Genomic DNA, 21,824 nt, shown 5'->3' on the forward strand with positions numbered 1-21,824 from the left:
TTAGTGGTTTTTTGTCATGTCAGAGGCCTTCTTTAGATGGCTGGTGTCCTTTAAGGGTGGAACTCTGAAAAGCTGATCAGAAGTTATATGTGTGTCGGCTTCTCTGTAGTGCAGTCATGAGATTAGCTGGCAGTTGACTAAGAACTTCCAAATATCAGTGTCTGAAGGTCTTTTTTCTGGTATGGATCAGTGGGTACTGAGAAAGATCCTCTATTCTCTTGCCTAGAAAAAGCATTTTGGAGCTGAATGACAGAGAGGAGATGGAGATCTCACCTTTCAACACCAGATTTTCACTGAAGTCACTTTTTTTGTTTGTTTTGTTTTTAATTTTATTGAAGTATAGTTGATTTACAATGTTATGTTAATTTCTGCTGTACAGCAAAGTGATTGTCGCACATATATATATTCTTTCTCATCCATTATTGTTTCTCACAGGATATTTATTAGAGTTCCCTGTGCTATACAATAGGACCTTGTTGTTTATCCATCCTGTATATACTCGTTTGTATCTGCTAATCCCAAACTGCCAAATCATCCCTCCCGCACTGCCCCCCTTGGCAACCACAAGTCTGTTCTCTATGTCTGTGAGTCTGTTTCTGTTTCATAGATACGTTTATTTGTCATATCTTAGATTCCACATACAAGTGATATCATATGGTATTTGTCTTTCTCTGTCTGACTTACTTTGCTTAGTATGATAATATCTAGGTCATCCATGTTGCTGCAAATAGCATTATTTTATTCTTTTTTATGGCTGAGTAATGAAGTCACGTTTTTACTTTAGCACTGTACTCTGTATCTGATCCTTCACTCTTTTTTTTTTTTTTTTCTGGACACTACATCACTCTAAGAGATAGTTCCCTGGCTGGTTAGTGTGGGGATGGGAATCTTGTTGGTCTGTCTGTTCCTTATAGAGATTTTCAGATAATCTCCCTGTTTTCAGTCCTCCACCTTCTGCCTTCTGCAGTCCCTAATGATTCCAGTTTTTTTCCTTTCTTTCCTTTTATTTTTGCTTCTAATTTTTGAACCCTGCTAAGGTTCTGTAGATGAATTCAACTTCTTTTGTTATGCCTCTTTGCAGGCATTTAGGTTTGATCATACACCAGTATACTAAGTCATGCACTATTGCTTTATCCCCATTCTGTCTTCACCTTTGGAGATGTGGAGTTACACGTGTTTCTTAGTTTTATTGAAGATGGATTATGTATGTTTGGTTTCTTGTTCTTTTTGTTTGGGATTGATTTCTGAAAAGAGCTCACTGTCTTAAAACAAATCTTAGTAGAAAACTATTATTAAAAGACAATCAAAATGACTTTTTAAAAAAATTATAGCGTTTGTAATATTTTGGTCCTATCTTCTTCCTGATTTTTACTTAAGTGGTACAAATGATTTCCTAATTTAATTTAATTTTTTTTTTTTTTTGGCTGCGTTCGGTCTTCATTGCTGCACGCAGGCTTTCTCTACTTGTGGCAAGCGAGGGCTACTCTTTGCTGCGGTCCACGGGCTTCTCGTTATGGTGGCTTCTGTTGTTGCGGAGCATGGGCTCTAGGGCGCGTGGGCGTCAGTAGTTATGGCATGCAGGTTCAGTAGTTGTGGCACACAGGCTCAGTAATTGTGGCTCACGGGCTGTAGAGGGCAGGCTCAGTACTTGTGGTGCACAGGCTTAGATGCTCTGCAGCATGTGGGATCTTCCCAGCCCAGGGATCAAACCCGTGTCCCCTGCATTGGCAGGCGGATTCTTAACCACTGCGCCACCAGGGAAGTCCCAACTTCCTCATTTAGAAGCTGAAGAACAGATACTGTGACCACAACTTTATTGGTGATTGTCTTAAAGAAGCAATTTAGGTATTCTCAACTTCAGTTTCTATATCAGTCAGCCGGAATTAATCTGCTATCTGGCTTTTCCATTTGGAATAATTTGAGATTAATGATTTTTTATCTGTAAAATATGTTAAGTCTAAAATTAAAGACAGTATAGTAATGCTTGTTCTAGAAATGTTGACAGAAGTACTGGTCAAGATTCTTAGAATAATCCATTCCTTTTGATATGTTGCTTATACATGCCTGATAATCAGGGCTGAGCAAAAGTTAGTCATAATTATATCTTTTTTTAAAATTAGTTAATTAATTTTTGGCTGTGTTGGGTGTTCGTTGCTGCATGTGGGTTTCTCTAGTTGTGGCGAGCGGGGGCTGCTCTTCGTTGTGGTGTGTGGGCTTCTCATTGCCGTGATTTCTCTTGCTAGGGAGCACGGGCTCTAGGTGCATGGGCTTCAGTAGATGTGGCTCATGAGCTCAGTAGCTGTGGCTCTCAGGCTCTAGAGCGCAGGCTCAGTCATTGTGATGCACGGACTTAGTTGCTCCACCGCACATGGGATCTTCCCAGACCGGGGCTTGAGCCCATGTCCCCTGCACTGGCAGGTGGATTCTTACCACTGCGCCACCAGGGAAGTCCCCATAATTATATCTTAAGTGAAGTATGTTTCTGGCACTGGTATCTTTAATGGAAAGAAGAGGGTGGTATCTTTAATGGAAAGAAGAGGGTGTTGGGTTTTTTTTTTTATATACTGATGGTGAGTGGGCGTGGTATATTGGGAAATCCATACACCTAATTACTTCTAATTGTCAGGCTTCCTTTTTGTGCCCAGGCATCTAAAACCTAACTTGCTTGCCTCTCCTTTTGCTTAGTTACCATTCCTTCCCACTGTTGGTTTTTGCTTTCCCCAAGCCTACCTAGATTCTTTCCTTGAGCAAAGAGCACTGTCTCATTCTTTCCTTGCTGTTCCTGAAAACAAGCTTACAGCAGAAAATAATGAAAGTGAAAAGGTTGCTAGGGTTAGGTCCAAGGTTTTAATTTCTAAATCGCTAGGTAAGATGACTGTGTACTCCCATTGAGTTTCTTCTTTTGATTTTGTTATCCTTAAAGCAGAGTACTAACCCTCTTGACCTGAGTATGGGTAAGAATATACCTCTTTCTAGCCTTAAAGATGAAATCAGAATAAACCAGATGTCCCCTTGTCTTAAATGAGTTGCTTACATCTGGACAATCTGTCTGGATTTAGCACTTCTGGGATTGTTTACTCATTATGAGAATGGTCCCATTTGGATACTTGTTCCTGGTGGAAAGTTGAGGAAAAGACTATTTCCAACAACTATCTCTCTACCCTACCAATTGCAACAAAAATGTACTCTGGAAGCAAAATACTATTGCCCATGGCATTAGTTCAGCTCACACTGTAAATTTTAGAACCTTTGGCCAAAGGCTTGTAACTCACAGATTGGTCATACTTCTTTCATTCCTTCTTTTATTGAGCCAACTGAGACTCTCCAGTGTGCCAGGCATTTTGCTAGACATTAGGATTTAGCACTTGAGACAAATGTAGTCTCTGCCTCTCGCTCTGCTCACTGTGTAATTCAAGGGAACAACTGATAAGCTTAGCCTTGCAATTTCTCCTCTCCTCTGGTCAAAACCTTTTCTACTTTGAGGTTTAAGCCTATACTGCTTTTTTATCTTTTATCAGTCTTTTTTCCCCCACTCCCAAGTCTTACTGCCCTGGTGTCTTCCATGTCCTTGTACTAAATAAGTAATCAGTTGCCTAGCCTGCTAATTTCTTGTTGATCCCAACTCATCAGCATTCACCTCCATTCCACTTCACCAGCCCCCATAGCTGTGTCCTCCACCCCGAAACACTGGACTATAATAGAGCAGTAACATTCTCACTTATTTATTCCCGCAATGCCTGGTCTTTGGCCCTAAGCCCTTTTAGTGCTTTGATCTTTCTGTTTTTTCTTCAAGTTCTTAGCCCCGTTTTAATTTCAGTTTATTCCTAATCTAGCCTAATCAACATGATCTGCCACTTCAGTCACCTGCTATCCCATTGACCTTATGTTCAGGAAAGTTCTAATCTAATCAGTTTATTTGTTAATGCTCCTTTATTCCTGTATCTCAGTTACTGAACATCACTGGCAGAAATCACAGAAACTTAAATGGCTACTGGGACAAGTTCATAGTCCTGAACTCATGTGGACACTTAGAACTCACCAAATGTCCCTAGACAACTCCTTCCATTCTCTACAACTATTAGAGCCTATACTATCAGTCCCACTATTCTTTTTTAGCAGACTGCCTCTCTTTCTATTTGATGCTGTCAGATCTGATTCCCTTCAACTTCCTGTTCTAATCCTTGTCCCCAGTACCATATTGCCTACATTTTCACCTGTCTTTACTTCCCTCTCTCCAGGCTTAGTGGGAGATGTATTCCTCCTTCTTTCCAAGGCTAAACACTCTCTTTATGTTTTGGATCCCATCACTTTCTGCCTGTTCAGGGTCTTTGTCACTTCTGCCTCTTTTTTCCATCCTCTGTCCTAACTTCTTTCTTTATATAAATATATTCATGTCTTTGCCATATTTAGAAAACAAATCCTTTCTTCACTCGAGGTCTATTGTAGCTTCCAGTCTCTGCCTTTCATAGCTGAATTTCTTGAGAAGTCATGTTTTATTATTCTTTTCACTCACTATATTTTGACTTCACAACTCTACTCTTTTGATGAAATGCTTGTCCCCTACATCACCAGTGATCTCCCAAGTGCTGAATCCAGTGGTCTTTACTTAACTCATCCTTAATTTATCTCTCTGTTATATTGAAGCTATTGATCACAACATTTTGAAACTCCGCTCCCTTGACTTCTATGATTCTTCTTTACTATTTCTTCATCTTCTCTTCTTGGCCTCTTCTCAGACTTTCTCAAAATTATTTACTAAAAATATTTAAACCTCCTGAACAGTTAAAAAATAATGCATCTTTGAAATTTTTCAAACTTCCCAAAGAGTTACAAGAATAGTACAGTGATAACCAATTGTTAAGTTTGCCATATTTTCTTTGTCTGCCCCTCCCTCAGTTTCTCCTCTCTCAGTATGTATGTGTGTGTATATTCAAAGTTTTAATTTTTTTGGTATACAATTTGAAAGTTATTTGTAGACATGGCACTTCGCCCTTAAATTCTTTAGTATGTATCTCTTAAGAATAAGGGCATTACATACATAACTACAGTGTAATTGTCACATTTGGGAAATTTAACATTGATATACTATACTGTTTTCTAATACATCGTCCATACTCAGACTTCCCCAGTTGTGTCAGTAATCTCCTTTATAGCTATTTTGTTTTGTTTTTAACATCCAGGATTTAATCAAGGATCACACATTGCATTGAGTAGTCCTGTGTCTTTACTGTAGAGTACTGTGTCTTTAGTTTCTTTTACTTTAGTTTCCTTTACTTTTTCGTCATTCATGACATTGACATTTTTTGAAGACTCTGGGCCCAGTTGTTTTGCAGAGTATCCCTAATTTGGATATGGTTCATTGTTTCCTCATGAAAACACTTAAATTTTAAATTTAGGTTAAATGCTTTCTGCAGGAATATTTTACAGGAGCATTGTGTTCTCAGTGCATGGGCTCAGGAAGCACATAATGCTGGTCTGTCTCATTTGGTGAGACTGAATTTGATCACTTTGTTAAGGTGGTGTCCACCAAACTTCCCATTCTACCGATACCTTTTTCCCTCTGTAACTAAAAAGTATCTATGAAAAAAAAAAAGTATCTATGGAATGAAAGTTAGAGATTGTGTTAATATTCTGTCCTAATAATCTTCTACACCCAATGGTTTTATTATCCATTGTCTCTTAGCCAAATCAAATAATACTCTGGTGATTATAAAATGGAGACTTTTCTATTTTTATCATTTTTTTCTATATTGTCATTCTTCTGTAAAGAAGAGCTTTTCATACTTGCTTTTTTAAATTTAATTTTGTTTAATAGTATGGACATTTTTTCAGTGTGTTATCCATTTCTTTCATTATTCAAATTTTGGTCCGCAAATTTTCCCAGGTTTTGCTAGAGACAGCTCCATTAAGATGGCTTCTGTGTCCTTTTAACATATCCCTGTTAGTTTTTGAGTAGTTCCTTACTTTCTGTATAATAGCGTGCTCCAGGTTTACCTTGCACTTTCTCTGACCCTGGCCTAGAACCGTCTTATTCTCCATGGAACCCTGTTTTTTTTCGTAGAGAAACCAAGATCTGGGTGCCAAGCTATACTTTTTGCTACTGAAGTCTCATTGTTCCTGGCTCTTTCAGTACACAGAGCTAGGAAGTTTTGTTTTTGTTTTAAATCATGGCTACATATCCTAATTTCAGTCCAATTCCATAGGGTTCTTCTTTCCTCGGCCTACATTTGCATCTCTTTTTCCACAGTGAGAAAAGCCAGGTAACAACATCAGTACATTTACTCATTTGCTTAGTTGTACAATACATGCATAATAGTTTGAGAATTATAATACCAATACTATGAGTAGCTATAAACCTACTAAGTGTGGTTTAAGATTTTTTGTCAATTTTTTTTATGCTTACGTATATGTCACTAAGAATGTTCAATGTAAAGTTATTTAAATATCTTTTTTTTCCTTTTGTGGTAAAATTATCAAAGTAATAGTCAATTAAATTTATGTATTTCTGTTGTATTCAATTTTATTTCCTTCCCCCATCCAGATGTAATTTTATTTTTGAAATGTATAAAACATTAACATGGTTCAGAATTTAATAATCACAATAATGATATTTGATTTAGGTAAGAAAAGAAATGAATGATAAAACCCTTCAGGTTTTACTCAGAGGTCCCATTCCCTTTCCTGCCTTTCCACTATCATTAGCTTTTTTTTTTTTTTTTTAAATAGGTTTCTTGTTGGGATGTTTTATGTTATTGTTATTTTTTTGGACACGCCACATGGCATGCGGGATCTTAGTTCCCCAACCAGGGATCGGACCTTGGCCCTTGTCAGTGATAGTGCCGAGTCCTAACCACTGGACCGCCAGGGAATTCCCTGTATCATTAGCTTTTGGCTTAATTTAGGTGTGCTCATTATTGCAGATATAAGCATGTACCTATTATATATATTCTTATTTCCACTGTTACACAAAAGGTAGCATACTGTGTTACTGCTGTGCCATATATGCTCTTTTGCATCTTGCTTTCAGAGATGTTCCTCATTCTTTTTACAGTTTTTTTACACAGGGTTTTCATGCAGTATCCTATGCATGGGCATTTAGGTTGTTTCTAATGTTTCACTTTTACAAATAATATTGCAACTAATGGCCACGTATATAGGCTTTTTCATGTTACTAGAGGTGTACAAGAACTTAGAATTTAAGACTTAGCATGTCCAAAGCAATATATCATTTTCCCAAAACTTTTTTCTTTGTTTCCATTTCCTGTTATTGAATGACACCATTACTTACACAGAAACCATGGTATCATCATTTCTTCTCATATCTCCTTAGTCAGCGAGTGCTAATGATGCACTTCTACCCTTTTTTTCCCCACCTTCATTTTCTTAGTTACAGGTTTTACTTCTTGCTTAGTTTACTAGCCTTCTAACTGGTGTCGTTTCTTCCCTAAAACTTCACACTGCTACTAGAACTGTCTTTCTTAAAGCCAAAGGTTATTCATTTACCTTACCTCAGCATTTCTCCTCTACCTCTAAAAGAAGATTCAGATGCCTTTGCCTAGATGCCCAGGCCTTCTGTTTCCTATATGTCCAGCCTAAAACATGTCCTAGCCACTTCTAACCATACTGAACTACTTTTAGATCCTCAAGACGTGTCCCGTCCTGTCAAGCCTCTTTTGCACTGGGAATGCCTTTTTTTTTTTTTTAATACCCTCTACATTTCATCTTAATAACTTTTTATGATACAGCTTAGGTATCTCCACCTCCAGGAAGTCTTCTTGCCAGGTCAGATGTAGCTCCCATGGCACCTTGTGCTTAGCTCCATTGACTCATCTCTCTTCCCTGGGACTTTGGGCTCCTGTGGGCTAGAGACTCCTTCTGTTGGTTCTGCTTTCTTGTTAAGAGCCTATAAAATAGTAGACATTCAGCAGTTAGTGAATATATGAATAAATTTGATCTGTTTACATTAAAACAGATTATTTAGGTTTTCATTTACATGTTTACTACAAAAAAATCCAAACAGTGCAGATGTATATAAGAAGTGAATGTCTTCCATTACCCCATCTCAGTCTCCAGTGGGAACTATGATTAATAGTTTAATGTTGGCAAGAAAAGCACAAAATAGATTTTCCAGTTACTATAGGATAAAAATGTCTACTACTTTGTTCTTATAGATCATCTCTTTTCCTTTAGGCAATGATAGTAAGAAATGCTAAAGATACAGCTCATACAAAAGCAGAACGGAATATTCTGGAGGAAGTAAAGCATCCCTTCATTGTGGATTTAATTTATGCCTTTCAGACTGGTGGAAAACTCTACCTCATCCTTGAGTATCTCAGCGGTCAGTACACAGCTTGGTGTAATTATTTGCATTAGCTCCAGAAACTTGGTCAAAACATTATTTTCCAGTAGAAAAATGCTTTTTCCCAATGTGACCAAATAGTTCCTAAAATTGACAAATACATTGACATAAGGAATTCAGATGTGACGAAATGTTTCTTTTTGCAGACAAATGTGAAGGAAACTTTAAAGGTTAAGTCTTTTTCCCCATCTGTAATATTTTATCTTAATCCCATTGTAATCAATTAAAAGAGCAAATAGCTAATTGATAGCCATCAAATTGACTACACTTGGGTAAGATCATATAATTCAAATAAACCACTGATTTATTTATTTATTTATTTATTTATTTATTTTGAAACTGACATGGAAAACTTAGAGTGTTGTTTAAGGTAATGAGTATTTTTGGTATTGCATCTTTAAACAGAAGAGTTTTTTGTTTAATGTAGTCTTATTGATAGATTTTTGCAGTTTACATTGGAAATCACCCACCTTTTCCAGGGCTTACCCCCTCCTAGGAATTTGTGGTACCCCATAGCATTTCAAGATCACAGGTATCTATTTCCAGCAAACACACTTGAGTTTTCTGAAAAACAGATTTCACAAGAGCCTGTAACATGGAACAGAAATTTACAGAATTTAGTCACTTTTTTGTGACGGTTGTTTTTTTCTTGTACCTTTATTTTAACATAGTTTCAGATTTCCGCAAAAACGTTCTAAGAACAGGACAAAGAATTCCCAAGTACTCTTCACCTAGATTCCCTAAGTGTTATCATTTTACCACATTGTTTTGTTTCATCATTCTCTTTCTCTCCCTCTCTGTATATGTACGTGTGTGTATATAGATGTGTATATACACACACATATGTGTATATATGTTCATAATTTTTTCCTGAACTCTTTAAGAGAGTGTCACAGACATGATTTCCCTTTACCCCTAAATACTTCAATGTATATTTTTCTGAAATTAAAGACAGTATCTTACATAACTGTACTAAAATTATCAAAATAGGAAATTAACATTAATACAATAATCTCTCTCAGTTTCCTTTAATCTGGAACAGTTCCTCAGTCTTTCTTTGTCTTTCATGACCTTGACATTTTTGAAAAGTACAGTTTAGTTACTTTGTAGAATGTATCAGTTTGGGCTTGTATGGTGTTTCCTCAGGATTAGATTCAGGTTATGCATTTTGGGGAGGACCATCGAAGTGACATTGTATCCTTCTCTGTGTATCAGAGCAAGAGGTACATGATATTTGTATCTGTTCCATTACTGTTGATGTTAACTTTGATCATATGTATAAGGTGATGTCTGCCAGTTTTTTTTTTCTGGTGAAATTTTCCTTTTGTAATTAGTAAGTATCTTGAGATACTTTGAAATTATTTAAATATCTCATCTTTCATCAAACTTTCACATACAGTTTTAGCATCCATTGATTCTTGCCTGAAACAATTAACTATGATGATTGCCAAGTGATTTTTCTTACTCCATTATGGCTTCTTCATTTATTATTTGGCATTCTGCTGTAACGAAGAGCTTTCCATTTGTCTATTCACTGATTTACATCATTGTGGATTCATGGATTCTAAGATTTTTCAGTAGGATATCACACTTTATTATCATTGTTTATTTTGATATTCAAACAGTGCCATACTATTTACAAGGACATTGCCAAATTCATGCAGTTTAAGAGTTCTAAAAATGTGCAATATGGGCATTCACTAATTTGCAAGGATGGTTTAATTACATACTAACATTTTTCTAAATGCCGGTAAAATGTTAGAGAAGCTTTAATCAAGATTTTTTTTTTAACCGCAGGTCTGGAATCTGTAAATATTTTGAAGTTTATAGATGTAAACCTAGAATTCCAAAACTTGTATATTTCACATAAGACTAAGAACACTGCTAAAAATGGAATACTGAGGACTTAGTTTTAAACCTGTAATGTTTAGGATCTGTTTTTTATTTTTAAAGGGTTGATGTCTTTTAATTATGGCTAAAAGGAAAGCACAAACCCTCTCATTAGAATGGATTGTTGGGAAAAAAAGATTGCTTTGTTTCTAATGTCTTTTTCTTTTCTTTACAGGAGGAGAATTATTTATGCAGTTAGAAAGAGAAGGAATATTTATGGAAGACACAGCCTGGTAAGTGAAATTTTTGTGGTTGTATGGATTCAGGTAATAATTCATATAATTAAAAGCAAAGTCCTGTTCCCACTGTGGGCAGCTAGATGATTCAGTAAATTGTTCTGGAGCCAGTTGGTCACTCAGGATTCTAAGAGGGAGAAGCAGCTTTGGGACTTGGCAGCCATTGGAGGTCACATCATTCCTTTGCCCCCAGGCTTTGGGTGGAACGTTCTTCACACCAGTTCCTAACAGAACCATTCTCACTGGGGCTTTCTTTCCTTGAATTGGTAAGCTGCCTGCCTTGGCTCTGGGTGAATGTGGTTTTCCAGTAAAACTTTATGTGTGGAGCAATGGAAAGTATCAGAAATCATCTCCTCTTTTTTTGTAGACTTTCCAGTTCCCAAGGTGCAGTCTTAGGGAGGTGATAAGCCTGCACATATCATCTGTGGATTGATTCAATGGCCAGGATGGGATCTACCCTCATATTTCTTAAGATGGCATCTGCTTCAAATTAAAAATATACACACCCTTTTGTGAGATGACAGTATTGGGTAACAATAAATCAGTTTATCCTACACATTAATTGAATAGAAAACACTTAAATGTTTTTTCTACCTTAATTACCAAACTGCATTCCATTGTTTAATTTCAGGCCTTTTCTAACACAGAAGCTGCATTTAAGAGCCTTAGGGATGAAGTGCCCTTTTTGGAGGAGGCTCTCTGAGCCATGTTGGAGGCTGTGTTTGTGGTCCTGCTGGCTGTGAAACTGCCTCAGTCCTCTAGGACACACCCTCTCCATCCTGGAGTAATCTGCAGGATTGCAACATTGTTATGCAGCCAGTATTGCAGTGCCTTGTGCTTTTCGAATCCAGACAGGGTTGACTCAGCCCTTTATTCTTTTGAGGTAGATAAATTTGAGTGTCACACAGTTTATAGTTGTGGGCTGGCTGGCAAGAGGGAGGGCAGATACTGTGGGCATGAGCTGTATATAAATATGCAGCTGTATTAAGTAAGGGATGCGTGGGCTTCTAAGGGTCAGGTTATAAGGTATTTTTGAAACTAAGACTTGATCTCTGAGAATAACAAAGTTCCTATTTCCTATGGGATTTAAAAATTGGGGGTGGGTGGGAGAAATTTGCTTTGATCTGAATGACTATTGGCCTAGTTCCTACATAGACAGAACAAAACACGACCAGTGACAGTTTGGCATGTTCTGGACTTCTTTGCAATTTTAGCAATATGTTCTAATGATGAAATAAAACATTTTATAGTTTCACTAAACGAGTGAAACGTAAATGTCTCCATGCCTTTTGGCAGCATCCTATGCCATCTCTTTTCCCCATACCCACCCCCACTCCCACTAATTTGGTCTTTGGTGCATGTCTATTTCTTTCAAGGAATTTTGCTCCATACATAAACTGCTTTGAGTAGATTACTCTTTTTAATTTTATTAAATCACTTTTGTTTCCAGCTTTTACTTGGCAGAAATCTCCATGGCTTTGGGGCATTTACATCAAAAGGGGATCATCTACAGAGACCTGAAGCCGGAGAATATCATGCTTAATCACCAAGGTGGAGATATACTGTAAACAATTCTATAGTAAATAATCATCTTAAAATCTTCCCACACAGGTCATGGTCATTTTCAAAGCCCCATATATATGCGTCAGTTATTATACATTGCTCCCTCAGAACTTATAGCATCATGATACTTGTACTTACGATTGATGAGATTAAAGAGACTTGAGGATAACTGGCCACAACTACCTTTTCTAGTTTAATCCTTACTCTTTATAGCTTGTCATTCTTTTGTAATCCTTACATAAAGTATGGTGAGCCAGAAGCCAGTCCAAATACTAATTTTGGTCGGTTCCTTAAATTGGAAAGTGAATCTTAACTTTATAAATTGAATTTTCTTTACTGATGAAATGCATAAGTATTAGAAGCAATATTTTTATGGTAAATTTTATTAATGTGATAAAAAAGGAAAGGATTAGAATTGAACCAAAATATTTGATATAACTTTGGAGGTAAAATATTTAGTAGGCATCAGTTTATTCTTGCTGTCTGCAACAACAACAGACATAAAAATCAGACTAATATTCTGTGCAGCTATAGCTACAGCAAAGTGAGCCTTGATCATTACTGCATGCTGCTACACACAGTTCAACTTATGTGAGAGTAATCTGGGCTGGCTAGACTTGGCAATTCACTCACATCCCAAAGGAGCAACCAACCAACTCGGGTATCGGGGGGCTGGTGGCAGCTGCTGATCCTTAGATGTCTATCGAATGATGCAATAGGTAGTTAATGGTTTTAAATTCTTGTACAGAAAATGGTTTATGGACAACTGATGCCAGAATAAATGTTTTAGATAGTGGGGGGTTTCTTGCTTTCCTTTCTTTTCCCCTTTTTTTTGGGGGAAATGTACTTAACCACATACATTACAGATATCTATGTATCTCTCTCTCCCAGTTCTGCCCCCACTGCCACAAATTTAGATTCTGATTGTGAATTCTAAGGCAAGGGATAGAATAGGGAAGTGACTAGTTAATTTCTTTGATGCATAACCTGAGTGTATCAGGTGGCTCTGTGAAAATAAAGGTCATATTTCTTCTTCTGTGTCAGAGTAAAATACATACCTACATTTGAGTTAATAGTCCATTGCCTTTTCTTTTCTCGAAATAAACTTGGAACAGTAGGGTCTCTGGGGTTGCTGAACCACTGGATAGCTAATAACAGTTCATTAAAGCTAAACTTGAACTGAGATGTTCTTTGTGTAAGGTGATGAGTTTTTTTGTTTCGTTTTTTTTTTTTTCTTTTTTTCTTTTTTTACGTGGGCCTCTCACTGTTGTGGCCTCTCGCGTTGCGGAGCACAAGCTCCGGACGCGCAGGCTAAGCGGCCAAGGCTCACAGGCGCAGCCGCTCCGCGGCATGTGGGATCATCCCAGACTGGGACACGAACCTGTGTCTCCTGCATCGGCAGGCGGACTCTCAACCACTGCGCCCCCAGGGAAGCCCCAAGGTGATGAGTTTTTCACTTTCTGGATCAAAGATGATGGTTCTATGCCATACAGCAATTTCATTTCTTTTTCCAAACTGCATTGGCAGAATAAGCTAACTTGTTATAGTGACTAAGTCTGTTTTAAGAACTGTCAGGTCACAGTTCATGGTGATAGAAGCTATATGTTTGAAGTACAGTGTCACACCTTTGTTTAACATGCAGAAGATCTTTTTTATGGTCTGTGTACGTAATCCAGACTTCATCAAGTTTTCCCAGGACTTACTTGCTCAGGATGGTAAAGGATTCTTGGTATAGGTAAAGCTAGAGCCTTAGACAAGCTGTTTTTCACCTTTTTCTCATCTTTCTTTTACCTTTACTAGATAGATTATATCATTGGCAAAGACAATTTTTTTTAGTTTGGCTGCTTTGGGTGTTCGTTGCTGCGCACAGTCTTTCTCTAGTTGCAGCAAGCGGGGGCTACCCTTCGTTGCGGTGCGCGGGCTTCTCATTGCGGTGGCTTCTATTGTTGCGGAGCATGGGCTCTAGGCACATGGGCTTCAGTAGTTGTGGCATGCGGGCTCAGTAGTTGTGGCTCGTGGGCTCTAGAGCACAGGCTCAGTAGTCGTGGTGCACGGGCTTAGTTGCTCCGCAGCATGTGGGATCTTCCCGGACCAGGGCTTGAACCCATGTCTCCTGCATTGGCAGGCGGATTCTTAACCACTGGCCACCAGGGAAGTTCCGGCAAAGATAATTTTGCCCTACCCTTAAAGGGTTATTTAGCATCCCATTTATGGATGGAACCTTGCTAGTTCTTGATGTCTCAAAAAATAAATTTAAGGCAGAAAAAGTAAAATGGAAGGATAGGTTATTATCTTGTATGATACATTCAAATATTGCACATAGAATTCTCAGAATAACCATCTATAATCTTTCATTGTAGGTCATGTGAAACTAACAGATTTTGGACTATGCAAAGAATCTATTCATGATGGAACAGTCACACACACATTTTGTGGAACAATAGAATACATGTGAGCTGCATGTTCAAAGAAATATTACTGGTTTGGGGATAATGCTAACTTTTACCTGGTTTAAATAATAGTGTGCTAAATTTTCTGTAGCAACACTTGGTTCTGTATATTGTTTTAAAATTTTTAATTCAGATGATAGGCAAATAGTGAATGTTTTAGGCATATTATTTTTCTCCTTGTAGGGCCCCTGAAATCTTGATGAGAAGTGGCCACAATCGTGCTGTGGATTGGTGGAGTCTGGGAGCATTAATGTATGACATGCTGACTGGAGCAGTAGGTGCACAGTTAAAAGTTGCATGTATTATGGTCTGTGCTGAGTAGTTATTAAGTCATTACAGCAAGAGATCTTTCCTGTGCTTTTTGAAAATGTTACCAATTAAGTTATTTTTTAAAAATCTAACACTACTGATGCTTCATTAGTAGTATTATGGGCCTCTGTACTTTTATAAATATTTTCATTTAGATGATCTATGTCATGGCCTGTGGTCCTGTGAAACAGAGGTAAAACAGATACTGCCCTTATTTTAGAAATGGAGAAAGTGAAGCATAAAATCAAATGGCTCACCCATTATCACACCAAGTTAATGGTGGCAACCCAGTTGCTTCCAGGACGTTGCTATTTTCTCTGTGCCATTGCTCAAAAACTACAGGTCTTTAGCAGTCATCCCATATCACAACATACATTTCTGATCTCTATGCGTAACTGACTAATTCAGGAAATGAATAATTCTGTTATTTAAAATTTGATTTTTTCTATGCTGATTTTTCTCACTTTCTTCTACTCTTAGCCCCCGTTCACTGGGGAGAATAGAAAGAAAACAATTGACAAAATCCTCAAATGTAAACTCAATTTGCCTCCCTACCTCACACAAGAAGCCAGAGATCTGCTTAAAAAGGTAGGGTTCTGAAATAGGCACTCAAACCGTAAGCTTCAACTACTAGGATTTAAATAGATAGAACTGAATAGACATTTTGACTACAGAATCATACACAGGTGTTGACAAAAAAGCCTACAGTTTTTGCAGGCAAAGGACAAATTTGTTTGTTTAAAGATTTTCTTTTTATTCCCAAACGATATTTAGAAGTAATTAATAAATCATACATTTGCAAGGCAAAATAGACATGCAAATTCTATAAAGAAAAATAATCAATTTGACTAGGTAAGGTTCATCAGTGTGTTTCTTTTCCTCCCTAAAGCTGCTGAAAAGAAATGCTGCTTCTCGTCTTGGAGCTGGTCCTGGGGACGCTGGAGAAGTTCAAGTAGGGATTGGCATGTTTGGTGGTTTGTGGGGAAGATAATGCTATTTTATGTATTTGTGGAGGTTATATGTAGTTGCTTATAAGTATAGCTTATTTTGTGATTGGTAATTTCAAATAGGCTGATTAGTCAGTCCAGTGAAGTCTGTTCCCCTTAACCTTTCTTCCTGCTCTTTTGTTTTGTTCTTCCCCAGGCTCATCCATTCTTCAGACATATTAACTGGGAAGAACTGCTGGCTCGGAAGGTAGAGCCCCCCTTTAAACCTCTGTTGGTATGTATTCATGAAAGCATATAATCTGAGGGACCTGGTACTTTTTTACAATAAGAAAATATCAGACCATTCAGAAACATTTTATATTTATTAATAGTTCAAAAACTTTGGTCTATCCTCTCTTCAGAATCCTTATTCTGTGCAGTTTTTTTTTTTTAATTAATTTATTTGGTTGTACCGGGTCTTAGTTGCAGGAGGCGGGCTCCTTAGTTGCGGCAGGCATCTCCTTAGTTGTGGCATGAGAACTCTTAGTGGGGGCATGCATGTGGGATCTAGTTCCCTGACCCGGGATCAAACCCAGGTCCCCTGCATTGGGAGTGCAGAGTCCTACCCACTGCGCCACCAGGGAAGTCCCTCTGTGCAGTCTTTTCAGGAACTACTGCCAGCAGCAATTGATGGCTATATTAACTAGTTTAAAGTTGGTTGCCTAAGATGATTAAATATCTCAAGTACTTAGGACTTTTGTGTTTATTTGCTTTGTTTTGTTTTGCTTAACCCAACCCTATTTTGAATTTGCTTTTCTATAACAAAGTATCACAAACTAGGTGGCTTAAACAGAAATTTATTATGTCACAGTTCTAGAGGCTAGAAGTTCGGGATCAAGGTGTTGGCAGGGTTGGTTACTTCTGAAGGCTGTGAGAGACTGTTTCATGCCTTTCCCCTAGCTTTTGGTGGTTTGCTGGCAATCTTTGGCATTCCTTGGCTTGTAGGAACATCATCCTATCTCTGCCTTCATGTTCATGTGGCATTCTCCTTGTGTGTAGATCTGTGTCCACATTTTCCCTTTTTTGTAAGGACAGCAGTCATATTGAGTTAGGATCCCTCCCTACTCCAGTATGACCTTATCTTAACTAATTACATCTGTAATGGCCTTCATTCCAAATAAGGTCACATTCTGAGATACTGGGGGTTAGAACTTCATTATATGACTGTTGGAGGGACATACTTCAAACCATAACAATATGCTTATGAGTAAATGAGTTAGCGTATTAGTTCTTGTCTTTTTCCCATCTCAAAATTTGAGAAAAGATAGTTTCTTTTTCTATTTCTTGAGATGATGTTGGAGGAGAAGGAATAGGATAATGATGATGATTATTTGGTCCTGGAGCACAAGGTGACTTGCTTTAAAATTTAAATATATATATATAACTGTAAGGATAATTAACCCTCATATACCAACTATCCAGCTTCAAAAATTATTAAGTCATCTTGTTTAAATGTAAACATAACCACCGTGCTATCATCACAACTAAAAAGCTGACAGTTTCCCCAATTGTTTCTTTTTTTTCCTGTTGGTTTGTTTCAGTAAGGATTCAATCAAGACCTATATACTTTGGTTACTATGTCTCTTAGGTCTCTCCATCTATAGATATCCTCTCTCAATTCCTCCTTTGAGGACTTATTGAAGAAACTGGACCGTTGGTCCTGTAGGGGTCCTCACATTGATTTTGCTGATTTTAACCCCATGTTGTCCTCAGCCATGTTCATCTGTTCCTTGTATTTCTGGAAACTGGTAGTTTAGGTTTAGTTTAGATCTGATTCAGATTAAACTTTTGGTACTATATATTTCAATCAGAAGATATAATATATACTTACATTTTTAAAAAAAATGTTAGTGGGGGCTTCCCTGGTGGCGCAGTGGTTGAGAGTCCGCCTGCCGATGCAGGGGACATGGGTTCGTGCCCTGGTCCGGGAAGATCCCACATGCTGCGGAGCAGCTGGGCCCGTGAGCCATGGCCGCTGAGCCTGCATGTCCGGAGCCTATGCTCCGCAACGGGAGAGGCCACAACATTTAGATGATCTATGTCATGGCATAGTACCTCTCACAACATGGTACGCAGGTGAGAGGCCTGTGTACCGCTAAAAAAAAAGTTAGTGGTCATTGATTATTGCCTATATCAGTGGTTCTCAGCCAGGGTTGATTTGGCAATGTCAGAGACAAGTTGTCACAACTTAGGGAGGAGTGCCACTGGTACTTAGGGGATAGAGGCCAGAAATGCTGCTAAACATCCCTACAATGCACAGGACAACATCCTACAACAAGAATCATCAGGCCCAAAATGTCAGTAGAGCCAAGGTTGAGAATCTATAGCGTAGTTCCAAGATTTCATTAGGGGTGTGCAAAATTGTCTTACTCTAATATTGTTACTCATTCTTTATTTATTAGGTGGAATTGTTCTGTAAAAAGATACTCTTGTATCAGTTGTTTGGTTACCTGAGGTGCAGTTTATACAGGAAAGGCAGGATAAATGTTTCTTTCCCAGTTTGCAAAATAATGAATTAGTTCCCTAACTTCCAAAATTGGCCAATGAATTGTGTGATTTTTTTTTTAGTATAATTATGAACTCATGCTGTTTAACATATTTGTGCTTCAATTCATTGCAGTTATTTTTATTGATGTTCAGTTTTTCCCATCTTTAGACACTGGGTGCTTCTTTGTGTAGGTTCTTGAGTTGTTTTTTTTGGGCCGCGCAGCATGCGGGATCTTAGTTCCCCGACTGGGGATGGAACCTGTGCCCCCTGCAGTGGAAGCATGGAGTCTTAACTGGACTGCCAGGGAAGTCCCGCTTGCTGGGTTCTTTTGACACAACCACATGGTCTGATGTTGTAACACAGAGAAGAAATTAAAGAAACAGATCTAGTGGTTAGATCTGGGTGATAATATTCCTCCACAAGAAAATATACTCATGCAGAGTAGAATATTACTTTTGCTCCTTGAGAAATTTAAAGGAATGAAATAAGGTATGGGAAGAAACTTCAACTAGAGCATATTATGTGCTTTGTGTTTAAACTCTGCTTCAAGTTTATTACAAATTTGCCAGCTGTGCAAATTGTCTCTAAAAAGGGATTTCGCCAGTGGGCTAGCCACACTGAAGCTTTGTGAGAAGGGAAGATATTCAGGTTTTTTTTTTTTTTTTTTTTTTTGCGGTACGCGGGCCTCTCACTGTTGTGGCCTCTCCTGCTGCGGAGCACAGGCTCCGGATGCGCAGGCTCAGCGGCCATGGCTCACGGGCCCAGCCACTCCACGGCACGTGGGATCTTCCCGGACCGGGGCACGAACCCATGTCCCCTGCATCGGCAGGCGGACTCTCAACCACTGCGCCACCAGGGAAGCCCCAGATTTTTAATAGGAATGATAACTGTGTACTAAAGATATAGTTTGACCTCTTCACCTGTATTTATTTTTCAGTCTGTGCCTGCTAAGGCTATTTTGCTACTTTATTACAGTCAAACCCTGAGAAAAGAGGTCTATCTAGAGCCTTCTCTAATGTATGTAATGCATTTGATTGATATGTATAATGTAGTCTGTTCACCATCTTCTAATCATTTTGTTTTTTATAAAGCAATCTGAAGAGGATGTGAGTCAGTTTGATTCAAAGTTTACACGTCAGACACCTGTTGACAGCCCAGATGACTCAACTCTCAGTGAAAGTGCCAACCAGGTCTTTCTGGTGAGTGAAAGAATTTCTGATGTACCCATGGGAAATTTAAGTATGAGGATGGGCCCTTTTCAGTAAGAAACACCCTTTTTAATAAGAAAATTTCAGTTTGCTTGCTTTATAGTTCATGTAGATAACCTGAGGTGCTTTTTTTTTTGTTATCCCCTTATAACTTGTTGATAAGTTAGAAAATTCATTATCATAATCCAGCATTCCATTTTAGCAATTAGAGTCAGAGTATATGATTCCTTTTTTTGAATAGCCCACTGACTTAAAATGTTTGGCTCAGCATCTTAACTGAAACCCACACAGTCATAGCAGTAGGAGAAGAGCTCATAGTAACTATTTTATTCCTGAAACAGCTAAAGATTTTTGTCTGTAGGGGATTTTTAACCTGTTGATTGTGAATATTTGACATCAAAATATATTGGTTCATATGTGATTGTAAGCAGATTAATCCTAAGGAGGAGGTATCTGTATTGATTTATACCTTGTCTCCTCAGATAGAAAAAGAAAATTTTAGATTTTGATTAACAGAAATGATAGGTTTGTATCTGATGACCATCATTGCATATTATTTGCCTAGTGCTTATTTTATTACTATAATTACATGTCCTGTGAATATCTACCTGATTTTATATCATTTGTTTCCTTTGTCATTATCCTTTGTCATTTCTTTTTGGATTATCCCTAGGGAGAATAGAATATGGGGAAAGTAATCATTTGGAAGTTTTTTTTTCTTCCTTATTTGTTTCTGAGTTCACTGGATTTGTTGCTAACTTAATTTTCAAACTTTTTTTTAAAATAATGCTCTCAGTGAAACAAAAAAAAAAAATAATAATGCTCTCAGTATAACACACCACAGTAGTGTTGTATCTTTGGGGGTGGAGGGTCAGTTCTAAAGTTAGCATGGAATACAAAAATTGTGTATGGGCAAAATAACACTTAAGTCACCATAGTACAGTATGCTTTTCAGTAAACAACACTGAATAGTAATAATTCTATAAATGTATGATTATATGGTGATATAAGAATATACATGCAAAATATAATTTTATAGCATTTTAATTACATAAGAGGGAAAGATGAATGCATGTTACTAAATTTATGTCAGCATGATGCAAAGTTACTGTATCCCCCTTAGTACAATCTCTTATCAGTTAGGGAAGTAGGCATGATTCATTTTAATTGTGTCATTGCTTTCTTTTTTTCTTTCATGATGCGGAATTTTGTTTTCTACTGATGTGGAATTTATACCTTTGATTTAACATACAGATCTTTTCTTCAACTGGGCATTATAGAGTTTTAGCTAGTTTGACAATTGTTTTCCCCCATAAAAAAAAAAGTCTAGAAACACCTTACTACAAAGAAATCCAAAGTTGTGGTGGCAAAAGTTATGTATCTAAGCTTTCATTCCAGTTAAAGTATTGCTGATCTTTTTATTTGTTTATTTGTTTATGGCTGTGTTGGGTCTTAGTTGCGGTATCTTTTTTGAGGCATGCAGGATCTTTCATTGTGGCATCCAGGCTCTTCGTTGTGTCATGCAGGCTTTTCTCTAGCTGTGGCGTGCGGGTTTTCTCTTCTCTAGTTGTGGTGCGCGGGTTCCAGGGCACGTGGGCTCTGTAGTTGTGGCGCGTGGGTTCCAGAGTGCAAGGGCTCTGTAGTTGAGGCGCACAAGCTCAGTAGTTATGGCACGCAGGCTTAGTTGCCCGACAGCATGTGGGATCTTAGTTCCCTGACCAGGGGTTGAACCCTTATCCCCTGCACTGGAAGGCAGATTCTTTACCACTGGACCACCAGGGAAATCGTGTTGAGCTTTTCTTAATTACTTAAATTGGCTAAACAATGAATACAAGAACAACTCATTTGTTAGGTTGTAGCCAGAATTCTGTACACAACGTGCATCTGTTTTAAGCGAGCACTAAAATTAATTAAAAATAGTAACAGCCCACTTATCTGGAGATTGTGGCTGTAGTAACTTCAGTTCAATTAATATTTCAATTCCTATTAGAATTCAAGGAAATTCAAAGATGATTAAGGCACAGTCTGGTCCTCTTGGTAGTTATAGCTTTAGCCCACAAGAACATGCGGGGAAACGGCCTTCGTAGTCCACATGTAGCTGTCACAACAAAGCATATGCTCTACAGAATTGCACCTTACTCTTTAGGACTTCACCCAGAGCCTTACTGAGTCTTTTTATTATAACTCAAATGCCTACTCATAAGTGACAAGACTAAATAGAAGGGAAGATAGGTATAAGATTAACTGTTAAAGGGATGAACATGAACAGCAAGATAAATGATAGCTGGTAGCCTAATAGCAAGGTCCAAGAAAGAACTAAAGCTAACAAAATTGC

At 37.9% G+C, this 21,824-nt stretch overlaps 1 protein-coding gene across 6 annotated transcripts in view; it reads left to right on the forward strand.

Annotated features, from left to right (window-relative positions):
- Positions 1–21,824, forward strand: part of RPS6KB1 (ribosomal protein S6 kinase B1) — a 39,100-nt gene that overhangs the window by 11,505 nt on the left and 5,771 nt on the right. For 4 of the 6 annotated variants that reach the window (XM_032615232.1, XM_032615233.1, XM_032615236.1 and 1 more), the window contains 9 exons: positions 8,191–8,338; positions 10,425–10,482; positions 11,936–12,036; positions 14,409–14,499; positions 14,682–14,772; positions 15,288–15,395; positions 15,697–15,759; positions 15,951–16,028; positions 19,373–19,480. In XM_032615232.1, coding sequence (XP_032471123.1) covers positions 8,191–8,338; positions 10,425–10,482; positions 11,936–12,036; positions 14,409–14,499; positions 14,682–14,772; positions 15,288–15,395; positions 15,697–15,759; positions 15,951–16,028; positions 19,373–19,480 — 846 coding nt within the window. Of the gene's footprint in view, positions 1–8,190; positions 8,339–10,424; positions 10,483–11,116; positions 11,369–11,935; positions 12,037–14,408; positions 14,500–14,681; positions 14,773–15,287; positions 15,396–15,696; positions 15,760–15,950; positions 16,029–19,372; positions 19,481–21,824 lie in introns of all 6 variants that reach the window. The other 2 variants (XR_004347232.1, XM_032615235.1) reach the window with 2 other exon arrangements.

Source organism: Phocoena sinus, chromosome 20 (assembly GCF_008692025.1).
Source record: "Phocoena sinus isolate mPhoSin1 chromosome 20, mPhoSin1.pri, whole genome shotgun sequence".
Taxonomy (NCBI): domain Eukaryota; kingdom Metazoa; phylum Chordata; class Mammalia; order Artiodactyla; family Phocoenidae; genus Phocoena; species Phocoena sinus.